The sequence below is a fragment of the Heloderma suspectum genome, chromosome 1 (genome assembly GCF_057233095.1).
Source record: "Heloderma suspectum isolate Gila_16-S chromosome 1, 16-S_ref, whole genome shotgun sequence".
In the NCBI taxonomy this organism is placed as follows: domain Eukaryota; kingdom Metazoa; phylum Chordata; class Lepidosauria; order Squamata; family Helodermatidae; genus Heloderma; species Heloderma suspectum.
Genome location: NC_139458.1, coordinates 66,164,371 through 66,189,449, shown reverse-complemented (window position 1 = coordinate 66,189,449; position 25,079 = coordinate 66,164,371). Strand labels below are relative to the sequence as shown.

At 42.0% G+C, this 25,079-nt stretch overlaps 1 protein-coding gene across 1 annotated transcript in view; it reads right to left on the bottom strand.

Annotated features, from left to right (window-relative positions):
- Positions 1 to 25,079, bottom strand: part of RYR3 (ryanodine receptor 3) — a 593,263-nt gene that overhangs the window by 453,299 nt on the left and 114,885 nt on the right. The window contains exon 3 of the mRNA XM_084844796.1: positions 17,578 to 17,685. Coding sequence (XP_084700922.1) covers positions 17,578 to 17,685 — 108 coding nt within the window. The remainder of the gene's footprint in view (positions 1 to 17,577; positions 17,686 to 25,079) is intronic.

The following is a 25,079-nucleotide window of genomic DNA, read 5'->3' as shown; positions in this document are numbered from 1 at the left end:
TTCATTGGCTGAATCGGAATGTAATGATAGAACAATGGTTTATCATTATATGAATGATCCATGGAGAACCTCAGGCTTGTATCCTCCCCCATCCTCTCTTTTTCTCTCGTGCAGGCATGTGGAGTTTGGAAGCTTTTGCTTTGCTTTTTGATTAAGCATAGTTTGTTTTTACATCTGAACCCAGCCAAACTCTGGATAATTTTAACTATGGTTTACTGAAACATTCCAACTTCAAAACTCGAGTTGTGAAGCTGTCTTGTTTCAACAAATTACAGTTAAGATTAACCAGTTTCATCTGCACCAGAGGGGATAAGGGAGTGCACAAACCCAAGACTTGCAGCAGATCATTCCTGTAACGATTAGCTATAGTTTCTTGTTATGTCTGAATGCATCCAGTGAAGCTAAACTTCAGAATCCATTTTTGATGCCATGGAATATGTGCAGCAATAATAAAGAACATAACCTTGAGCATGCACAGTGGGTTGTTCCCTCAGAACTAAGCAATCACAGCCAGTTGCACTGCATCTGTGATTAAGGCTAAGACTGTTCAAAACAAAACTTTAAAAATGTAGTGTTTTGCTCCAGAATCATTTCCTTACAATTTAGCTTTGACAAATGTAGCAGCCCAACCCACAGTAAACAGCAGGTGTAGGTGTGTGTAGGTGTGTGCGCAGGTGTGCGCGTGTGCTTTTCTGTAAACCACAATGAATAGGAATGACAGTTGAATGGAAAAGTAATTTTTAAATTAAAATGGTCAGCTTCAAACTCTACTGAAAGCAAGTTGTGGACCTGCTTCTTTTTCTTTAAGAATTTGAATTCCACTTATGCTGACATCTGCCTCCATGGAGGTTTAGGCTTTTAAGTAACCACTAATTTCCCAGAGGACTGGGAAGATAAAATTAACACAGTGTGATAATTTCATATTGCACAAAAACCTGAAAATGATTGCTCTGCTGACCAGCAGATTTTTTCAAACTATGTGTGGGATTTATGAGAACAGTAATCAGAAATACAAAGGAAATAAAGGGCACAAAGTCTCCTGTGCTGTTCTAAGATTCTTCAAATGAATCACCAGGCCCCAATCCCCAAAATATTTTTTTTTTGGGGGGGGGAATACAGATTTGTAACACAGATCTCCTCCCACACATGATTCCACCCTATACATAAAATGTCATGAATTCTGAAAGAAAAGTTTCTATTTTAATGCAGAAATTACATTTTCTCCATTTCTGTAATTATACCATGGTCCACTGAGGTTTTTCTTTTTCTTTTTTTTAACATAACACCCAGCCAGAAGAGTCTTACAAAACCTTGCTGATTGTTTTGAAAATTTTGAGTAGGTCCTAATAAAAGTATTAGACTGTTGAGATTTTGATTTTTAATTTTAATGGATCAACACAACCGCAAACATACATACATACATTCATTCATTCATTTTATATCCTACCTTTCTTCCTTTGTGGAACTCAAGGTGGCTACATTTGGTTCCCAGGTGGTCTCCCCTCCAAGCACTGACAAGACCCAGACCTGCTTAGATTTGGCAAGGTGGCTCCCTCATGTCTTGGGACCTGGACTAATTCACTTTAAAGCTTTAAAATGCTCTTTTCCATTCAAAATCACGCACTGTTTCCCCTTACAGCCAGACATAACAGTATGTGTGTGTGTGTGTGTGTGTGTGTGAGTGAATACTAGACATACACACACACACACACACACACACTTATATCCTACAAGTAACACTAGCCCTCCATGTCCCTAGGACCAATGCCTTTGATTGTTATGGTGCTTCTAGACTGGCAGTTCTTGAGAGAGCAGACCAGTTTGCACAACCAGACAACCCATCGAGGGTTAAAATAGACCATGGGTTATGTGAGGGTTGTTTAAGCACCAAATAATCTCCATCACCCAGATTCAGATGACACAACAAGCCACGGCAACCCCCAGCTGGGGCTTACATATGCATAATGGTGGATGGCACAGCACCCCCAGCCCCAAAGGTTAATTAACCTTGTCAAGAACCCAGTCAGCATGTCACACAGGGAAGCATGCATCTCTCTGTCTCTCAAACTAAAAGTCATACTTTAACCGCACAAGTATACTCTCTCTGTTGTGGAAAAGGTTTCAGACGAGCAATTCACACTTCAGAATATTGCACATTCTGTTCTAACCCTGCTTCTAATTGGCTCTAGCAAATCTCACAACATCTGAGCAATAGATACATAGATACAGGGAAATAGGTTTCCATAAATATCTTCAAGCATAGTCTATAATTTAGCCTCATTTTCTCCCTCATGGTAATGAGGTTGCAGCTTGGGAAGAGGCCCCAGTAAAGGGTAATTCCCCCCACCCACCCACCCAATATGCTTGGGTCCCGTGAATCACCACATCAGCTAATAGGGTAGACCGTATCAGTCACGTGATGGTGCATCTAAACTTCCAACAGCTACGAATTACCTTTGTTCTTTTTAATAAAATTGGTGTCATTTAGAGCTCTACCTCTCGTTCAAATCTTCACCAAGGTTGGCCGTAGAATCCCTGTCCAAATGTCTGGAGACGGTGAATGGCTGGATGGGGAGGAATAAGCTGAAGCTGAACCCTGACAAGACCGAGGTACTTTTGGTGGGAGACAAGAGGAGGCTAGGGGATGTTGACCTGGTGTTGAATGGGGTACAGCTACCCTTGAAAGACCAGGTCCGCAGCCTGGGGGTCATTTTGGACTCCCAGCTGTCCATGGAGGCTCAGGTGTCAGCTGTGAGCCGGACAGCGCTGTATCTACTCCATCTGATATGGCGGCTGCGCCCCTTCCTTCCCGACCATCTGCTCCCATCAGTAGTACATGCCCTGGTCTCCTCTCGTTTAGACTACTGTAATGCGCTCTACGTGGGGTTACCCTTGAAGACGGTTCGGAAACTGCAGCTGGTACAGAACGCGGCGGCTCGCCTGATTAAAGGCAGCCGCCGGCGAGATCACATCACTCCAGTGCTGAAGGAGTTGCACTGGTTACCAGTTGTTTTCCGGGCCAAATTCAAGGTGTTGGTTTTGACCTTTAAAACCCTATATGGTTCCAGCCCAGCCTATCTTAAGGAGCGCCTCCAGCAGCACCAGACAGGCCGCTTAACAAGATCAGCCTTGGATGGCCTTCTCTCTGTCCCATCAGCCAGGACAGCTAGACTGGTGGGGACGAGGGAGAGGGCCTTTTCTGTGGTGGCCCCCGCTTTGTGGAACTCCCTCCCTAGGGAACTCCGTCATGCCCCCTCTTTAATGAGCTTCCGTCGTGCATTAAAAACGTGGTTGTTCAGGCAGGCATTTGGGTGGGTTAGGGTATTTTAGGAAATGTTTTTATTGTAGAATTTTATTGTTTTAAACTGTTTTATTGTATGTTGTACATCGCCCAGAGTGGCTGGGTGACCAGCCAGATGGGCGATTAATAAATTTAATAATAAATAATAAATAAAAAAAATTAGATTTTTCCTGCCAGAATAGGGACTACTGAGGCATATTCACATAACCAATAAGAATGGCTGTGAGAGCATCACCGGATCTGTATACTGTAAGGCCAGCTTGCTGCCTTTAAATGGAAGACTCCTGGATTGAGGAACAATATGCTTAACTCAATGATTAGGGTTGCCAACAGACCAGAAATTTCATACTCCTAGGAAGAAAGTATGCTGCACTGCTCAGAGTAACACAGTCCAAGGTGCACGACTTCTTAAATGTATAAAAATTAGAAGCGTCTCTGATAACATCGCCATGTCCCTAGTTCCATGCTGCAATGCACACGTGTGGCTGCAATGCACACATGACCTAATCAGCAAATCCTTTTTCACAATGTTTTCATTCTTTTCACCTATTCTGCAGTTGTACACAGTATTAAAACAATATTATTATATTGTTTATAATATATAACCCAAATTCAGCAGCAAGCAAGTTGAATTGCATGATCTATCTATCTATCTATTACATAGATTTGGCAAATTTTCATAGACGTGCTGATTTTGTACACACTATATTTTCTTGTATTTGTTTCTTCTTTTGTTCCTGCTGAGATTCTCAGCAGAATATGCACATCCTCATTATACTTCAGTGTAGTTATCACTTCCTCTAATAGCGAAATGAGGTAGTGAGTGCTGACAGAAATAGAGCCAAAATGTTACCACCGAGAAACAAGGAGCATGCCTGGGGGAACCCTGAGGTTTGCAAAAGCACAATTAAGGGGGGCACAAAAGAAAGAGAAAATAAAGCAAAACAGCCTAATGAGGATTGAGCATGCTCAGTAGCCATGGAATGTTGTGTCAGACAGGAAAGTCCTGCTTGAGCTCCTTATTGTAGTACCATACAGGAGGGCATGGGTGACTGGCAGGAACCCAGAACAGGTACACTCCTGCTAGCAGGGGAGGATGCGCTGCAAGATTTCATTGCAGGCCCCACTTAATTTCAAATGAGTTACAAGGTGGTGAATAATGTCTCCAAATACTTGATGCCATATTTCCAATCCTCGATTTTAAAGATTTAGGCTGCAATTCTATGCATACTCGCTAAGGTATTGAAATATGTCAGATTTACTTCTTAGTAAACATGCTTAGAATTGCATAGAATGCCAGTTATATATAAAAGCTTTCAAATACTTTAAAATGTCAAACATATTTTATTAATAGTTTCAAACACCAATTAGTGTACGGAACAAAAGAATGTTCAGCAAGACCAATATTTTATGTCTGATCATTAGTCCTGAGGTTTTATGGCCACAACAAAAACCACATGAAACAACTAGTGTACAGAATGAATCCACTGAGAACAGCAACAAGCGAGAGGTTTAATTTATCACAAATGGATTGAGTTTCATGCGGTGGCTGAAGACCAGACAAATGAATTAAGAACATACCCATTCGGAGAGATCTCCAGGCTAGGAAAGTTAGAAACAAAATGGTAAATGAAAATTTAGTCTCACGCATGATTTGTGTGGGTTTGTGTGTGTGTGTGTATGTTAACAAACAGTTACACAAAACACCATCTCAAACAATATTTAGGCAAATATGTATATACTTAAGTGGTAAGGGAATATATTTGAGGCTGCAGTTCTGTACTCACTTTCCTGGGAGTAAATCCCATGGAACTCAATAGGACTTACTTTTCAGTAAACATGTATAGGATGCACTGTTAAATCTTTACCTGAAACAAACAATAATGATGGGCACAATCCACCAGGAGCTTCTCCTGCCCAAGCCCTACCCCATCCCAGAAATGAAACGGAACTGTGTAAAATCCAGGTATAATTGCAATGGGGCTTGCACAAGTAGATGATGTCCACAATATTTAACATTCATTGTCTTTGAATATGGATACTCCAAAGAAACTGACTAGCATGCAACATGCTAAATATATAATTGAGCTACGAGGAATAATACATTACAGCCATAGTACTGCAGCAGCTTTATATAATCATATTTATGAGACCAAAGGAAGTGGTCAGCATGTAACTTAGCTGCTCTTGCTTTTACCAAGAAAACCCATTGAGATACTTTAGCTGGCACATTTATTGTTTTTCTTTTAGTAGTTTTCCTTCACAAAGATGGTCCTCAGGTGAATTCTTTCTCTTTTTCTTACCAACAATGTAAAAACTTGTACTAATAAACAATCTGAAACTGGCCTTTTGTTTGACAATTAGTATTATAAATTCAGCATACCAATCAGGACTCCTGTTTACAATACTAAACAGGTTCATATAAATGTCAGACATGCACACACAGACACACACCTCAGGCACTGGACCCGGCCCAAACATCTTCATACAAGCAGCAGGTGTATGACACTTGCCCATTCACACCTGCCAAACAGACAGTCACTGCTGCCAGCTTTCAAATAGCTGATCACCTGGGGGCAGGGGGTGGGGAAGGCTGGTTTCAATCTCTACAACCCCTTAAATCAAGGAATTGGCAATTCTGATGTGGAACTCTCAGCACCTTCCATCACAAAAAGATGTGCCACATCTACCCAATACAGGGGCATCTTTTATTGATTTAAAATATTTTTATCCCACCTTTCCACACAGTGTGCTCAAGACAGCTTACAGGTAACAGAATTCATGCAAAAACAAAACAATTATTATTTTTTAAACAGTCATGTTCAGATGGGAACAGATCACCCTTCCAGGTCTCTCCACATGGAGAAGTGCAAACATTCCATGAGAACAGAAAATGTGAGACAACTGTACTTCCTTTTCTATCACTTCAGTCAGAGTATTGAAAGCTGCTGTTAGTTTTATAGTATGGAGATAATCTATAATATGATCCTAACCAACAGAGATGACTTAGTGGGTAAAGTAGCAGTTACAGGAACTTTGGGAGAAAGCGACCAGGTTATACTTGAGTTCATGGTTCTAAAGGAAGCAAAAGATGAGTGTAGCCAAACCCATACCCTTGATTTTAGGAAAGCTGATTTTAATAAACTCAGAACAATGATAAGTAAGGTCCCATGGCAAGCGACTCTAATGAGAAAAGGAGTCCAAGATGGATGGGAGCTTTTAAAAAAGGAGATTCTCAAGGCACAATTACAAACAATTCCAACAAGAAGAAATGGTGGAAGACAACAGAAGAAGCCAATGTGGCTTCACAGAAAGCTAAGAGATGACCTGGAAACAAAAAAGGACACAAATAGGAAGTGGAAGGAAGGCCAAGCAACAAAGGAAGAGTACAGGCAGGTAGCACAGAATTGCAGGGATGGCGTCAGGAAGGCTAAAGCTGAGAACGAGCTGAGGTTAGCGAGGGATGCTAAAAGCAACAAAAAGGCTTTCTTCAGCGACGTGCATAGTAAAAGACAGAGGAAAGAAATGGTGGTTCAGCTATTAAATAAGGATGGCAAAATGATAACAGAGGACAAAGAAAAGGCAGAAGTGCTCAATTCCTACTTTGGCTCAGTCTTCTCCTGAAAGAGGGTCTATGACGCCCCTGGCAAAGGCGAAGTATAGGCCGAAGGAGCAGGATTGCAGTTTGAGATCGACAGGCATATGGTCAAGGAACACCTCATTACTTTGAATGAGTTCAAATCTCCAGGGCCAGATGAACTGCACCCTAGACTAATAAAGGAACTGGCAGAAGAACTCTCAGAACCACTGCCTATTATCTTTGAGCAATCATGGAGGATGAGTGAAGTGCCAGATGACTGGAGAAGGGCTAATGTTGTCCCTATCTTCAAAAAGGGTAAAAAGGAGGAACCTGGGAACTACAGACCAGTCAGTCTGACATCAATCCCTGGGAAAATCCTGGAGCAGATGATAAAGCAATCCATCTGTAAGCACCTTGAAAACAATGCAGTGATTACTCAAAGCCAACATGGATTTGTCAAGAACAAATCCTGCCAGACGAATCTGATCTCATTTTTTGTTCAAGTAACCTCCCTTGTCTCCTTCATGGATCACTGCCTTATTGTGGCGAAGGGGCTTGTGCAACTCAGTGACTACAAGGAGGTCAAATCAGTCAATCCTAAAGGAAATCAACCCTGACTGCTCATTGGAAGGACAGATACTGAAGCTGAAGCTCAAATATTTAGGCCACCTAATGCGAAGAGAAAACTCTCTGGAAAAGACCCTGATGCTGGGAAAGATTGAAGGCAAAAGGAGAAGGGGACAGCAGAGGATGAGATGGCTAAATAGCATCACTGAGGCAATGAATATGGACTTGAGTACGCTCCAGGAGAGAGCGCAGGACAGGAAGGCCTGGTGTGCTATGATCCATGGGGTCACGAAGAGTTGGACACGTCTGAACGACTGAACAGCAACAACAACAACCTCCCTTGTGGATTGTGGGAATTCTGTGGACATAATATACCTCGACTTCAGCAAAGTTTTCGACAAAGTGCCCCATGACAGCCTGATGAGAAAACTAGCTCAAAGTGGACTAGATGAAACAACAATCCGGTGGATCCACAGTTGGCTACAGAATCGGACTCAAAGAGTGCTTGTCAATGGGATCTTCTCAAACTTGGGAGAGGTAACGAGCGGGATACCACAGGGCTCAGTCATGGGCCCAGTGCTCTTCAATATTTTTATTAATGACTTGGAGGAGGAGGTTCAGGGAATGCTGATCAGTTTGGCATATAACACAAAATTGGGTGGGATAGCTAATACCTTGGAAGACAGAAACAAAATTCAAAGTGATCTTGATAGACTGGAGACTGGGCAGAAAACAACAGAATGACATTTAATAGGGATAAATGCCAAGTTCTGCACCTAGGGAAAAGAAACCAGATGCACAGTTACAAGATGGGGGATATGTGGCTCAACAACACTACAAGTGAGAAGGATCTTGGAATTGTTGTTGATCACAAGCTGAATATAAGCCAACAATGTGATGTGGCTGCAAAAAAGGCCAATGCTCTTTTGGGCTGCATTAATAGAAGCATAGCTTTCAAATCCCAGGACATACGGGTTCCCCTCTACTCAGCCCTGGTTAGGCCTCATCTGGAGTACTGTGTCCAGTTCTGGGCACTGTACTTTAAGAAGGATGCAGACAAGCTAGAGAGGGTTCAGAGGAGAGCAACAAAGATGATCAGGGGACTGGAAACAAAGCCCTGTGAAGAGAGAATGAAAGAGCTGGGCATGTTTAGCCTTGAGAAGAGAAGACTGAGGGGAGAGATGATAGTTCTGTTCAAGTCCTTGAAAGGTTGTCACAGAGAGGAAGGACAGGATCTCTTCTTGATCATCCCAGAATGCAATACATGGAATAATGGGCTCAAGTTACAGGAAGCCAGATTCCGGCTGAACATCAGGAAAAACTTCCTGACTATTAGAGCCATTTGCATCCCTGTATTTTGCTGTGATAGGCTACGTAAGTATTTACGTAGCCTATCACGGCAAACAACAACAACAGTGAACGCAAATGGCAGTGGCTACGGCAGCCGCCACTTGCGTTCCCCCTTTTTTTTGCCGTTTTAGCCTACTTAAATATTTACGTAGGCTATTACGGCAAAAAAAAAAAAAAAGGAATGCAAATGGCGTAGTGGCCGCCATTTGCGTTCCCTTTCTTTTTTTTTTTTTTTTGACATCATAGCCTACGTAAATACTTATGTAGTCTATCACGGCCTCCGCAGGGATGCAAATGGCATCCCTGCGTCAGCCGTTATAGGCTACGTAATTGTTTACGTAGCCTATCATGGCTATAATAAGGAAGCGAATGGCAGCTGCAGATGCGGCCGCCATTCGCAAGTCAGCGCAGACGGCAGCAGATAAGTGCTCCGTTTTGCGCACCTTTCGTGGGGTGGGGGGGCGGGGGGCTTCGTTCCGCCACAGATTTCGGGGGGCCAAATACATTGGCGTTCTGCCTCACCAAGATCCGTGGCGGAATTCTCTGACATCCCTACCAGCCAGCTCCGCTGCAAGGCCACAGAGCCGCCAGCCAGGGCCGGCCGCAGTTGGAGTTCTGGCCGCTGCCAGGCTGCTGCGGCCACAAATGGCGGCCATCGTAGTGGCCGCCATTGGCGTCCTTGCATTAAGCCATGATAGGCTACGTAAGTATTTACATAGCCTATTACGGCCTAATGCAGGCACACAAATGGTGGCCGCTATGACGGCTGACATTTGCAGCCGCAGCAGCCCGGCAACAGCCTGAAGACGAGCCGGAGCCACCACATCCACTGCCGCATCTGCCACCACATCCGCCGCCGCCACCAGGTAGGTCCGTTCCGGGGGGGATTTGGGAGGTGGCGGGGGTGGAGGCCGTTCCGCCACGGACTCCGGGGGGCGGATTCTAAAGAATACTTCTAAAGAATCCAGCCTCACTGGAGTCCATGGCGGAATTCTCCAACATCCTAAAAGGGGTAAAGTAAACACACAGATCTCACCACCTATGACTTCTCACCAGGGTGGTTAGGAAATGGTACAATTTACTGGCACTTCTTCCAGTAGGACGAACAGAGAACTAGAGATGAGAAGCTATATGAGAAGCTTCTACATCCAATTTTCCAAGAGCAGACAGAAAAATAAGCTCATTGCTTAGTTAAACTTAGAATTTTAAGGCTGCAATCCTATACACACTTACTTGAGAGGGATTCCCATTGAGTTCAATGGGGTTTACTTCAAAGTAGACATGTATACGGTTCTACTGTAAAGATCTCACCTGGATTGGGTTCCTGTCTCTCACAGACCTTTCCCATGGATAGCGTAGTGTTACCACACAAGCAGAAGGCCATCTAAATTTAGCTTTGGTGAAAACAGACTCATCTGCATGGGGGCCGTCCTAAAATTATCTCATCTATCAAGCTAGGGTGGGGAATAGGATTAGCAAAGCTGTAGCAATGGCAAAATTTAGTTTTATCACTGCCTTGTTGTGGCGAAGAGGCTTGCGTAACTCAGTGAAGCCATAAGCTATGACGTGCAGGGCCACCCAAGACGGACAGGTCATGGAGGAGAGTTCTGACAAAATGTGGTCCACTGGAGAAGGAAATGGCAACCCACTCCAGTATTCTTGCCAAGAAAACCCCATGGAACGTATCACAAGGCTAAAAGAGATGACGCCGGAAGATGAGACCCTCAAGTCGGAAGGTGTCCAATATACTACTGGGGAAGGGGAGAGGGAATTTCCAAGTAGAGCCAGAAAGAGTGAAGCGGCTGGGCCAAAGCCAAAATGACACTCAGCTGTGGATGTGTCTGGTGGGGAAAATAAAGTCTGATGCTGTAAAGAACAATATTGTTTAGGAACCTGGAATGTAAGATCAATGAATCAAGGTAAGCTGGAGGTGGTCAAACATGAGATGGCAAGATTGAACATCGACATCTTGGGAATCAGCGAACTCAAATGGACAAGCAAGGGCAAATTTATTTCAGGTGACCATTATATCTACTACTGTGGGCAAGAATCCCATTGAAGAAATGGAGTAGCACTCATAGTCAACAAAAGGGTGGGAAAAGCAGTACTGGGGTACAATCTCAAAAATGATAGAATGATCTCAGTACGAATCCAAGGCAAAGCATTCAACATCACAGTAATTCAAGTCTATGCCCCAACCACTGCAGCCGAAGAAGCTGAGGTTGATCAGTTCTATGAAGACCTACAACACCTTTTAGAACTAACACCAAGAAAAGATGTCCTCTTCATCATAGGGGATTGGAATGCTACAGTAGGAAGTCACGAAATCATCAGGCTAACAGGCAAGCATGGCCTTGGTATACAAAATGAAGCAGGACAAAGGCTAATAGAGTTTTGCTAAGAGAACACGCTGATCATAGCAAAGACTTCCAACAACACAAGAGGCGACTCTACACATGGACATCACCAGATGGTCAATATCGAAATCAGATTGATTATGTCCTTTGCAGCCAAAGATGGAGACGCTCTATACAGTCAGTAAAAACAAGACCTGGAGCTGACTGTGGCTCAGATCATGAGCTGCTTCTTGCAAAATTTTGGCTTAAATTGAAAAACATAGGGAAAACCACTAGACCATTCAGGTATGACCTCAATCATATCCCTTATGAATATACAGTGGAGGTGAGGAATAGATTTAAGTGATTAGACCTGTATAGACAGAGTGCCTGAGGAACTATGGACGGAGGTCCGTAACATTGTTCAGGAGGCAGCAACTCCAACCATCCCAAAGAAAACAAAATGCAAGAAAGCAAAGTGGCTGTCTGATGAGGCTTTACAAGTTGCTCACGAAAGAAGGGAAGCGAAAAGCAAGGGAGAAAGGGGAAGATATACCCAACTGAATGCAGAGTTCCAGAGAATAGCAAGGGGAGACAAGAAGGCCTTCTTAAATGAACAATGCAAAGAAATCGAGGAAGACAACAGAATGGGAAAGGCTAGAGATCTTTTCAAGAAAATCAGAGATCTCAAGGTCTGTGTTCTGTGCAAAGACGGGCATGATAAAGGACAAAGAAGGCAGGGACTAACAGAAGCAGATGAGATTAAGAAGAGGTGGAAAGAATACACAGAAAAACTATAAAGGAAAGATCTGAATGTCCCTGATAGCCATGATAGTGCGGTCACTGAACTTGAGCTGGACATCCTAGAGAGTGAAGTCAAATGGGCCTTAGGAAGCATTACTAACAACAAAGCCAGCGGAGAGGACAGTATTCCAGCCGAGCTATTTAAGATCCTAAAAGATGATGCTGTTAAAGTGCTGCACTCAATATGACAACACATTTGGAACACTCAACAGTGGCCACAAGACAGGAAAAGGTCAGTTTACATTCCAATTCCAAACAAGGGCAATGCCAAAGAGTGTTCAAACTACCGTACAATTGCGCTCATTTCACATGCCAGCAAGGTGATGCTCAAAATCCTACAAGCTAGGCTTCAGCAGTATGCAAACCGAGAACTACCGGAAGTACAAGCTGGGTTTCGAAGAGGCAGAGGAACTAGAGATCAAATCGCCAGCATTCGCTGGATCATGGAGAAAGCAAGAGAATTCCAGAAAAAACGTCTATTTCTGCTTCATTGACTACGCTAAAGCCTTTGATTGTGTGGATCACAACAAACTGTGGCAAATTCTTAAAGAGATGGGAGTACCAGACCACCTTACCTGTCTCCTGAGAAACCTGTACGAGGGTCAAGAAGCAACAGGAAGAACTGGACATGGAACAACCGATTGGTTCAAAATTGGGAAAGGCGTATGACAAGGCTGCATATTGTCGCCCTGCTTATTTAACTTATATGCAGAGTACATCATGAGAAATGCCGGGTTGGATGAATCACAGGTCGGAATTAAGACTGCCGGGAGAATTATCAACAACCTCAGAGACGCAGACGATACCACCCTAATGGCAGAAAGCAAAGAGGATCTAAAGAGCCTCTTGTTGAGGGTGAAAGTGGAGAGTGCAAAAGCTGGTTTGAAACTCAACATTAAAAAAACTAAGATCATGGCATCTGGCCCCATCACTTCCTGGCATATCGAAGGGGAAGAAATGGCAGCAGTGACAGATTTTATTTTCTTGGGCTCCAAGATCACTGCAGACGGTGACTGCAGCCATGAAATTAAAAGACGCTTGCTCCTTGGGAGGAAAGCTATGGCAAACCTAGACAGCATAGTAAGAAGCAGAGACATCACCTTGCCGACAAAGGTCTGTCTAATCAAAGCTATGGTTTTCCCAGTAGTAATGTATGGCTGTGAGAGCTGGACTATAAGGAAGGCGGAGCACCGAAGAATCGATGCTTTCGAACTGTGGTGCTGGAGAAGACTCTTACGAGTCCCCTGGACTGCAAGGAGGTCCAATCAGTCCATCCTAAAGGAAATCAACCCTGAGTGCTCATTGGAAGGACAGATACTGAAGCTGAAGCTCAGATATTTTGGCCACCTAATGCAAAGAGAAAACTCTCTGGAAAAGACTCTGATGCTGGGAAAGACTGAAGGCAAAAGGAGAAGGGGACGGCAGAGGATGAGATAGCTAGATAGCATCACCGATGCAATGAATATGGACTTGAGCACGCTCCGGAAGAGAGCGCAGGACAGGAAGGCCTGGCGTGCTATGGTCCATGGGGTCACAAAGAGTCGGACACGACTGAACGACTGAACAACAATAGTTCATTTTTGGGTCCCTTGGCAGAATATAAATGTAGCATAAGATAAGCATGTTGTTGTAACCTGGATAATATAAGCAGCTCCAGCATGTAGCTTTCAGCAAATGCAGAAAAGCAGAATATAAATGTAACAAATAAACAAATAAAATAAATATTCCAGATAGCTGTTGGCTATGCAAAAGCAACTTCCATTCAACGCAGTATAACTTGTAGCTGCCACCGTGCATCAGGTGTTTGTACAGCTACTCATGTAACATGAGCTGCCTATGTATGTCTTCTTGGAAGTAAATTCTACTGAATTCCGTTGGACTTATTCCCAAGTAAGTGTGCATAGGATTGAAACCATATCTTTGTTATATAAATCCTGCAATAAATAAGTAAAAATATATGAGAAATTAGTCTAAGGGGACCTGGGGCCAGCTTGAGAATCCTACACATGCATGCTGCTCCAAGCTCCTTGCAGAAAGGATGGGATACTAATAAAACAAAGAAAAATCTTCTGTTCGTGGTTATCTTTTCAAATCACACATTTTAGCACTCAAAACATTTTAGCACTCAAAAATTGCACCATTTCATACCACATACCATTCAAATATCTCCTGCATATTTTCTTATAGTCATTTTCCATCATAAATAAATAGTATTCAAACCAAATAGGCCATTGTCAACCAATTGCTACTTTCCTGTTTAAAAATAATTCCCTCTGGGCTTCCCTACCCAAAGGAACCCTTACAGTCTACTTGTTATTTCATATACAATTTCTGGGCCATCAGTGAGTTAGTTCTATGTTGAAAGAAAGAGGAAAACGCTGAAAGTATATTTAATTAATAATAAGCCTAGAGAAGCATGAAAATTCCCAGTCAAAGGAAGGGTTTTTTTCCTTCTTCTTTTAATCATGAAGCAACATTGGAATAATTTATCATTTATCCAAAAAGAAAATTACTGCCGGCATTTATATTTATGCAGTCTATGTTTCTACTTCTGAGAAACTTGTGCTTCAGTGAAGATTTTATCCATCACAACTCCACTTTTCCCTAGCATTGATTTTGACAGGTGTCTTCTAGATGCCTCATAAGGGGAAAACCGTAGGGAGATTTTGCCGTAGGAAAGAATATTTGCATAATTATAGCTTCTTTTCATGTTGCTGCAATAGTCAGAGTTTCTTTATGCTCTGTTTATAGGAACATGCATCAAAATTTATTCCATGATTAAAAATAAAAATAGGGGAATACCAAACAGCTTCTGCAAAGGAAAAAAAAAACACCCAGCTGCCTGGATAATAATAGGCCCGCTCGTAAGACGGAAAGACTGGCTCGACAGGCAGTGCAGACAGAAGTGAGGAGGCACATATTGTGTTTTAATTTGTTCTGACCCCCATGTCAAAGGACTTCAGACCATCATTTTGACCAACACTTAGTGTGTGTGTCTGTGTTTGTGTACACATGCAATATTTTATCCCAGGGTAGTTACCAAGAGGAACAGCTATGAGCACATACATCCATTGCACTGGAGAGCTGCTGCCAATGTTGCAGTGAACAAAGAAACAATAGCTTTCAGCTAGGGTTATTTACTCTGGTGTCCTGTAAGGGTCATGTTAATGATTACGATACACATCTAACTCAGTATCCAGTGTGCATGCATTTATTGGGGGCGGGGGGAACAAACATGTTTCTAGTCTTCATGGCTGGAGATAGAGGGTTATATTCACAGTTATGGTAACGGAAAAATTACAACAGCTGGTGTTGTTCCGCTCATGGTTGCACAACTGCTAGCAAAACAATGAGAACTAGCGCAAGCAAGACCTAGCCTACTGAAGTCGTAATGAGTTGTGCAGCGCCTTGTGCAATGGTCTGCAGAAGTGGAATCAAAGTATAGGATTTGACACTTCTGCAAGGCTGAAAATGCGGTTTCCACAGGAGTTAGAAGATTTGCACTAGGAGGATGACACCACTGGATACAACCTAAAGGAAGCACCTTGACTTCTAAATGTTTTCAGACTAGAGGGAATATGAAAGAGTACAAAACTTGCTCACACTTCCATCTGTCATCCTCTCCCAGCTCTCCTGCCCTTACCTATCCCTTGCATTTATTCCTCTTTTCCTTTATTACTGCCCTATTTTGCAAGTGTCTAGCATAAGCTGAATGGCATTGGCTCTGATATTGCTGATCCTGAATGATTTGTTTTGTATTAAAGATCAAATTGGATCAACATATTTGGCCGGACAATCAAGTAACCCTTGCATATTTTTATTATATGATTACTATATTCTGTTTGTAGCAAATCTGACTACAAACTTGATAGTTCATGTGCTTTAAAGAAAAATTCATGCATACAGGTAAATGTATTGCTTGAATTCTTTATACAGAAACTGAGGGATAAAACTGTAGACCTGTTATGTAGATTTCTCTAATGCTCTACCTATCTTACAACTCCCTGTACAAGTACAAAAGAAAACTCTTGTAGTCTTTTTCTTTCACGCTAGTGTTTATGTACTTGCATATTTATATATCATATATCCATACAACAATGCGCAGACCTGACTACTTATCAGGCAACTTCATAAAGGGCCAAAAAAACACTTCTTTATATCAAACCAGTGACATTAACAAAAATAACATGTTTATTTGTATATGTATTATAAAACACTGAGGTTGCAACTGAAAGAAAGCTATTCACACAAGTAAAACAGAATTACAGTGTTTAACTGGGAAGTTGTCCTATTCTTTGGCTTACTCCCAGCAACGGTAATTAATAAAAGAGTTGAGCATGTATAACGGTCTGGGTTTTGCCTTTTGGGGCACTCACACAGTAGCTCACAGAATGGGGCAGTGGGGCACCACCATTAGTGTAAGACACTGCTGGTCCCCAAAGTTATGGCCAGTTCACCAGAATCCACGGGCAACGCTATGCAGCAGTTGCTTCCTGCCCTTGCTGCAGCACAGCTGGTCACAAATGATCTTACACAGATCTATCAGGACCAGTCGTGGCTAAGAGCTGGCAGAGTCCCTTTGAGCTCAGTGAAGCATTTGAGGCCCTAGGAGCCATGGGAACCGTGCCAGCCATTCATTTAAGAAGACCTTAAGTGGGAGAAGGGTTACCTTGGCAGCATTGGATACACTTTTGTGCCTTTGTACCATTGTGTATAAAAAACAGGATCAGGTAACCCATTCCACTGAAATGAACAGGACTTTGGGCCCTTTTCACATGCAGAGCTTTCAAAATGGGCATTACTTCCACATGGTATAATGCCACACTGGAGCAGTGTATGATCAATAATTTGATCGCATGGGCAGACCAATTGTGTGGGTCTTTTCTACCTGATTATCATCCTTAACCAAAGCTTAACCTTTCCCATTGTGTGGGAAAGCCCATGCAATCAGCCCCTCCCACACTGTTGGGTTATTCACAAGTGCATCACTTTTACACCATATAGCTCCCACGTTGCTGGCTGTATATGTGAAGGAAAACTTTAGCATGCCTCATGTGAATTAATTAGTTTGTTTCATGTCTTTAAGTGTTTAGCAATTACACTGGAAAACCATACTTAAATTAAGAGGGGGTGGGAAACCCAGAATGATGTAACTGAAAATATCTTCTCATTTGAGTGCAAAGTGTTGAACAAAAGGATTTTATTCTCCTATTCTGCTCCAGTGATTCCTAGTAGAAAAGTAATGCTACCCCTGCATGACCTAAATTCAAAGCAACTTGACTCTTAAGCACCTTGGGCTGGCAAAACCTAGCTGTATTTCAAAGGATGTTCTTCTCTCAGCAACCATTTACATTCAGGTAGTATAATACTTGGTCTCTGAAAAAGCTGAGTATGGCTTTTATATTATTGTTTATTTTGAAGCTACCAAGTAAATTAAATCCAACTGGAATTTCTTAAAAATGGTCGGGATTTCGAAACACTGAGAGTAAAAGGCTCCCAAATAAAATTTAAAAAGCAAGATTAAAGGTATTATTGACCTCATTCTGAATAGCCTCTCTTTTGAAAGGCTCTTGGATCCAGGCAGAAACAGAAAGACAAGAAGCAGTTTAAACTTTGATGGCTTATATCATTTTACTTACCCCTTCACTGGAATTGTCTCCCGTATTGGCAAGCATTTCCTGGAGGGCTCTGACTGATAAAGACTGCTCCAGCACAAAGTTACAGATGCAAAGGTCAGGAGGGACATACTGTAAAAATAAAACAAGCAACAAAGATCAGTGCTTCATCTAACATAGGAAGCTCTTGCCCATGCAAGCTACAATATATCTGTTGCTCCTTAAGGTGCTTCAAAACTCTTCGAGTTGGAGCCAGATTTACACTGGATCAACTGCAGGAATGAAGTGGCCTTCTCCAACCCCTCCTTCCCACGGCAGCCCCTCCAGCCTCTGAAAATGCTACACAGAGAGTCAGGAGAACCTGCTGAATGGTGTGGGGGGAGGAGGATTCCCAAAAATCAGGGGCAGGGACTTTCCACAAGGTGAGCCCTAGAAAGCCCCTTCTCTTGTAGAAGGCAGATCTTTGAGCCAAGTGGTCACTGTTATTTTTCCTGAGGGGAAAAAAAGACTTGCATGGCTACGCCTCTGAAAAGTTTAGCATATGACTGTAGATCAGACTACACAAAACACACAGCTCTGTATACTTCAATGGTTCCCAAACATTTTGCACACCATGAAATAAATGCACACTTCTGCCTTGCACACTACAGATTCACTGGGGTCACATACTTCCTAAAAGTGCTGCATGTAAAGCAAACCTAAATAAGAAGTGTATAAACCAAGGATAAGAGAAAAGAACCACCATTTTATTTATTTTTAATTTTCAGGTTAATTCCCAGCCTGAGGCAATGGACAATAAAACTAATAAAAGACATTTCAAACACAATTAAAACAAGACAAAAGCAGACAGCAGAACAGTAAGAAAATAATACCTCAGAAAAATCAGTTATCAGTCTGCAGCCCAAAAGGAAGAAATGTCTCCACTGCTTCCTCCCTTCAGTCACCATTTGAAATCACTGATGCATATGACTTAGGTTATGTGGCGGTTTTCTCACAAAAGCACTTTCAAGAAACATACTAAATATTTTGTCTTGAATAGCACCATCCTGGTGGTGAAAATGATCTTAACAGTCTTCCTATCAACAAATATTTTTCTCAGAGTGTCATGTCCTTAAATAGTAAACATAGAGATAATGATAATATTAATAGTGAATAAAATATTGGTGTTTTTGTTTAGACAGGGAGAAATGTCCCAGCGAAGACGTCTCCTCAATATTTTCATGGGAAACAATTCAGCTTGTACCAGCTTATTCATGTCAATTGCCTAAGTACTCATAAATCATAATATGGTGCCAGATTTCTGGTTGTTATAAAATGTTAACCTGAACTTTTATTCTATAAGAAAACTAGAAATTATTAATAAGATAATAGTTTAAAGCCTATACTAGAATTTTCTTGCAAACAGAATCACAAGTTTACTGGAAAGGTTTACTAAAAATATGAGAAGCATTCAGCATGATTGGCTAGTAATGGACTTGTATTTTGGAGATTGTTGCCACTGCACATATTAATACATAAACAATACATTTGTGCTTGTAATATATGATCTGTCATTGTTCATTATTTGTTACGCTATTGAGCAACAAAAAGCTATGTTAAATATTCAGTGCATGCACAGTCAGTGCATGCACTCTCTTTTTGAATTAACAATGTCACCAGTATCTTCATCGTCAACAACACAGAACTCAGCAGAATGCCCTTTTTCTCCATACATTTAGAAAGGAGGTTGCATAATATAGACCTAGACGTTGCTCTGTGAAGGTCATGTTCTTAAAATTTATCTTTGATTTTAAATATATCAAAACATAGTATTATAACATCCATGTCAGTTAATTCTTCTTAATTGTCAATATGAGGCAAACAGAGGACAAAGGCTTTGAGAAACAGGCCTGTTTTCATATCCATAGCCAAGAGATTTGCTAGGCTAATTAGATGACATAATAGCAAAGAAAAAGTCCCTGTGGCTAATTTGATTATAATACCTATAACTCTAGTTTTCATGATTCTTTAATTATATGGCTAGATAGATCAAGGTCTTTTCAACTTGAATATAACCCTATGAGCACTTATTGTTACCAACATTCTTTCTTTCCTACTCCCATTTGCTCCTTTCTCCCTTCACCCACCACTTCTGTCCCACTTTTTGTGATGAAAACTTGTCTGAATTCTTTCCTTTTTACTCCTAAACCAGAGACAGTCCATAAAAGCTACATGCATAAAAAGAACACATGAAATATTGGTTAGAAAGGAAAGAATTCAGAATGTGGCAGAGATAAGATCCCATATTTCACAAACAAGAACTGGACCAGACCAAAGACTAGGGACCAAACCCTGGCAAACAATATGCAGAAGGAACCTCAAGATCAACCTTTTTTAGGAGGCAGGAGGAACCTCGGGTTCTTTTTTCTTCTTTTTTCTTTTACAAAAGGTTAGGAAGTTGCTAGCGTAGATCAATCTGTTGAAAATTTGAAAGGAGACTCTCCATTCTGACTGATTCAGAAAGGTGACAAATGTCATCAGTTAGGTATCTCACAGTGGCAAGGAAACTGCATAGAGGGCAACCTAACAGAGCACAGAAAACAGGTAGATATTATTAAGGCTGAGCCAAAGGGGTGGGGAGGAAATGGCTTTTCAAAAACATTTGGGGCAGACTCAAATGGCTTCTCCACATGGAGTTTTTATCCTGAGATTGAGATAGGTTACTCATGGAAGTTTGTGGGTCCTTTACATCCTCCAGGATGTCTCCCACACTTAATGACCTTTATCCCATTTTTTAAAGATCAGAAATAATGAGCTATCAAATTACAGCACTCTTGAGTTTCCTCCTGAAAAGACCATAGCGCCATCTAGTAGCTATATAATGAAAATATAGAACACACAGATAAGGGGGAAAGGGGGGGGGGAGGAAGCATGTGTAAAGACAGTCTGTCGTGATCCTGCATTTAAAATGGAAGCAGAAAGCCCCGGTAAAGTTGTTGTGAGATTTTAGCCTGGTGTAGAAATACTCAAAGACTCCCCTTCTCAGAAATGTTTTCATTATTGATCTAATGTGTTTGCTACCGGTTCCTACCATAACACTGAATGTAATATTTACCATTACCCTTGATTACTGTAAACCTCAAAAGCTAAACCCATCTGAAACTTGAAGATCTGTGCAGCATCTACATATTCACTATGTATAACTGGCAACTATCCATTACCCTCCTTTCCATTGCTCATTTAGCTATTCCTATCTCTATCCTCTGACTTTCTCTTCCTTTGTCCCTCCTTCTCATCATCCCTCATCTTATAATTTCATCTGCCATCCCTTGCTTTTCTCCTCGATTTTAATCTCTAATAATTTCATTCACTCCACTTAGCTGCAACACTGGAGAATCCTAAGCACCCATTAGCTTAGCATTTTTCCTCTTTTTACATCAGTTTATCAATCCCTCCTTACCCAAAAATTTAAAAGCAAAATAATATTTATATAGATTAGTAAAGGCACTGGATCATAGGTTCACATGGAAAAGGTTCACTTTCAGAGCCTTCTCTGCTATGGAACCTCAGTTGTGGAATGCCCTCCCCTTGGAGGCCCGATCGGCGCATACATTGGTTTCATTTCAGCACCAAGTTAAAACATGGTTTTTTACTAAAGCCTTTGAGGGTTAAATGCATTCCCTAAAGTTGTACACTGTTTTAACTGTTTTATTGTTTTAGATTTTAATTGGTCTTAGCTTGTTTAATGGTTTAATAGGTTTTTAGCTATTTAAATTATTTATTGTTTTATATTGTTTAAATTGATTTTATCTGTACACTGCCCTGAGATTTTATTGATATAGGGCAAGATACAAATGTTTGAAATAAATACAATAAAAATAAATATCCAAATCTGTGCTTTAATCCAAAATTATGAGCAAATTATTCACTTACCATGTATGTATTTTCATACTATTGTTGCAATCTTGACATTTTGCTGGTTTATCTGAGCTTCTGCAAACAGACCCAGAAATAAGGGGTGGGGGTGTTCTAGGAGGCCCAATTTTAAATTACACATTAAATTAAAAAGGGATCCCAATTGTAAAGGCACAGAAATAACACACTCAAGAATATTAGATAGATGATGGCAGCAAAACCAGAAGCTTAATGTTCAAGCGCATCCCCTTCACTCTCAATCTAAGCTCTTTCTCCTCTCACATTAGCTTTCAGTTCAGCTCTTCGCTCCACACACAAGCTCTGCTCCCAAGGCACAGCAAGCAAAGCAATGCAGTCAGTTGCTGCTGGGTCCTAGAAAATGGGCTGCACCTCTCCTTCCTCTGTATCAATTAGCCCATTCTACAGTAGCAGTCTTTTGGGCATAGTCCAAAGACTTGTAGAGGAGGGGTTCTGGTCCCCTAGCCAATCTTAGAAGGGGTCTAGCCACCTCTGCCACCATCACCATCCACTCCTCCTCAGGTCTCTTGTGCAAAGATATGATTATTTTCATACGTGAAATACTACTTCTGAATAATATGGACATGGTTTCTGGCAAATGGCCACGTCAACAGGCAATAAGGATAGAGCTGTTTATCTAACAATCTCAAATGCCTTAAAAATAACAGTTGAATCAGTTTTCTAAAGCTCCTGTTGGGCACAATAGGCTGGTGTGAATCAGATGAGAATCTGTTTCATTTAGGCACTTCACTAAGCAAGGATAATGAGATGGTAAGTTGATAATGTTAATTAGCCACCCAGGGTCCTGAATTTAAAACCCTTACAGACTGTTGTGAAATAACTTCCAAGTAATTTTGTCCTTTTAAATTTTATTTAAATTTTATTTAAATTTTGGGGAATTATCATTGAAGGTATTATCCATGTCTGTATTGTGCTATGGATTGGCCCTTTTATTTCTCAGCTTTAAGTCAGCTTCTCTCATTTCTTTATCAGCTGTAGTCTGCAAATATCATTACTTTTCCTGGAAGACATAGTAAACAGCATGACAGTCCAGAAAATAAATTATTATTATTATATTATTATTATTATTATTAATGCCCCACATATACAATTAAAACAAATGATAATATACAAAAGTTAAAATATAAATTAAAAACTGCATTTTAGCAGCTTACCCGCAGGTTCCAACTATGTCCCAAAGGCCTGCTGGAACAAGAATGTTTTAGTCTGCCTCCAGAAACACATCAAGGAGGGAGCCATCCTAGCTTCCCTGGGAAGGGTGTTCCACAGCCGTCTGTGGAACACCCTTCCCACAAGGCCTTCTCCCGGGTTCCCACCAAATGTTCCGGTGACAGTGGTGGGACTGAGAGAAGGACCTCCCCAAAAGATCTCAGGACATGGGCAGGTTCATAAGGGAGGATACGGTCTTTCAGATAACCTGGCCCAGGACTTTATAGGTTATAGCAAGCACTTTGAATTGTGCCTGGAAACAGACTGGAACCCAACTAAGCTGTTTTAACAAGGGAGTTGTATGCTCCCTGTAACCAGCTCCAGTCAACAGTCTGGCAGCAGCTCTTTGAACCAACTGCAGTTTCCGAACACTCTTCATAGGCAGCCCCACGTACAGCGCATTGCAATAATCCAAATGGGATGTAACTAAGGCATGTCCTACCATGGCCAGATCAGACATCTCCAGGAACGGGCGCAGTTGGCGCACTAGTTTTAACTGTGCAAAAACACTCCTGGCCATTGCTGAAACCTGAGCATCCAGGCTTAGGGCTGAATCCAGGAGCACCCCCAAACTACGAACCTGAATCTTCAGGGGGAGTGTAACTCCATCCAACACAGGTTGAATCCCTATTCCCTGATCTGCCTTTTGACTGACCAGGAGCACCTCTGTCTTGTCTGGATTAAGTTTCAATTTGTTCTCTCTCATCCAGTCCATTACCAATGCCAAACACTAGTTAAGGACAGAAACAGCTTCCTTGGAATCTGGTGGAAAGGAGTAGTAGAGCTGGGCGTCATCAGCATATTGGTGGCACCGAACTCCAAAACTCCGGACAACCTTTCCCAGAGGTTTCATGTAGATATTAAATAGCTTGAGAGACAGAACAGAAACCCGAGGGACCGTGCAAGCTAATGGCTGTGGAGTCAAACAGGCATTCCCCAACACCACCTTCTGAGTTCGCCCCACTAGGAAGGAATGGAGCCACTGTAAAACAGTACCCCCAAGTCCCATCCCAGTGAGGCGTCCTAGAAGAATACCATGGTCGATAGTATCGAATGCTGCTGAGAGGTCCAGCAGAACTAACAGAGACACACTCCCCCTGTCCAGTTCCCGGCGTAGGTCATCCACCAAGGTGACCAAAGCTGTCTCCGTCCCATATCCAGGCCTGAAACCAGATTGAAATGGATCAAGATAATCCGTTTCATCCAGGAACCCCTGGAGCTGGAAGGTCACTCTAATACCTTGCCCAAAAATGGTACGTTAGAGACTGGACGATAGTTATCTAGTATGGTGGGATTCAGGGAAGGCTTCTTCAACAGAGGTCTCACAACCACCTCTTTTAAGCATAATGGAACAATACCTTGTTCCAAAGAGGCATTAACCACTCCCCTTATCCACTCAGCCAGTCCTCCTCTGGCCTCTTTAATAAGCCAGAGTGTAAGACACTGTTTGGCTTTATTATGTAGGCGATGCTATTAAGATGATTAGTGTTCTAGCTTTTAATACAATCACTTTTTATGTCAATAAGGGTGCAATCCTATGGTCACTAGTGAGCAGCTAGACGGCCTTAGGATACGTCGGTTTCCAGGAACCAACCTCGGAGCCTCCACTCCAAGGACAGTTCCCTGAGAACTGACTCCCCCGCCCCACACTGCCTCACAGGCAGCTCGGAATGGCCCAGTGCTCCACACTTGGAAGAGGAGTGCAGAGTGGTGAAAACAGGGTGTTCCAGGGGGCATTCCGGGGTGGGGGAGGCAGAAATGCCAGTACGACACATCCAATGTGTCATCTGGCAGCTGCTTCCCTTGCTCCACCTTCCCGCAGCTAGATAGCTGAAATCAACAGACTAGCCCAAATGCAGAGCAGCTGAAGTGTGGAGGGGACAATCCCCTCCATGCTTCTCCTGCCCTGCATCAGATATGCGGTCACCTCTGAGTTCAGAGGCGGCTGTCTATCCCAGTAGGATTGCTCCCTACGTTGTCTCAAGTTCATGTAATCATTATGCTTCCTAGGACTATTTGATGCTACTAAAAGGCTACGCTGGCTATTTAAACCTAATATTCATATATAATACACCTGAGTAAACAGGCCTAATTTTATAAATGCTTGAGTTTAATTCTACAAATGGGAAACGAAACAGAAATTTATAATAAGCAAACAGGCCAAATCAATTTAAGGCTGCAATGCTATGTGCAATTTCTGGGGAGTAAGCGTCATTGAACTCAGTAAGGTTTACTTCTGAGTAAATATGCATAGATTAAGCTGAGGCAAGAAAGATATATACTAGATTCCCATAATACAAAAAAGATTTAACTCTTTTAGCGTGAACTCCCACTGTAAAATCTCATCTACTGCCTTCGTTTCAGTCAATTTCATCTGAAGTACT